The sequence below is a fragment of the Nestor notabilis genome, unplaced genomic scaffold (assembly GCF_000696875.1).
Source record: "Nestor notabilis isolate BGI_N333 unplaced genomic scaffold, ASM69687v1 scaffold23474, whole genome shotgun sequence".
NCBI lineage: Eukaryota > Metazoa > Chordata > Aves > Psittaciformes > Psittacidae > Nestor > Nestor notabilis.
In genome coordinates this window covers 8,271-8,571 of record NW_009925488.1, presented here as the reverse complement: position 1 = coordinate 8,571, position 301 = coordinate 8,271, and the positions used below count along the sequence as shown (strand labels likewise).

The 301-nt window shown below is 50.5% G+C and overlaps 1 protein-coding gene across 1 annotated transcript in view; it reads left to right on the top strand.

Moving 5' to 3' along the window:
• The window catches only part of PM20D1 (peptidase M20 domain containing 1), an 8,710-nt gene that overhangs the window by 7,550 nt on the left and 859 nt on the right, over nucleotides 1-301 (top strand). Inside the window, exon 11 of the mRNA XM_010013086.1 lies at nucleotides 141-240. Coding sequence (XP_010011388.1) covers nucleotides 141-240 — 100 coding nt within the window. The remainder of the gene's footprint in view (nucleotides 1-140; nucleotides 241-301) is intronic.

Sequence of the window (301 nt, the reverse complement as noted above, 5' to 3'; positions counted from 1 at the left end):
TCCGAGATGTACCAATGAACTGTTTCCAGTGCTTTTTGGGGGGTTATAAAGAACTGTTACCAGATGCCTTTGTTCTGGGAAGAGTGGGGCTCATTGAATTGCTGCTTTCCTGCACAGTAAAGCTGAGGTTTGTGTTCCAGGCACGTGCATTGGGAACACGGACAGCAGACATTTCACTAACATCACAGACGCGATTTACCGCTTTAACCCCCTGCTCCTGAGACCAGATGATCTTCCCAGGTACTGTGGCTGTGTGCACATGGGCAGCACTTTGGGCTGGGGACCAGGGAAAGGGAAGATG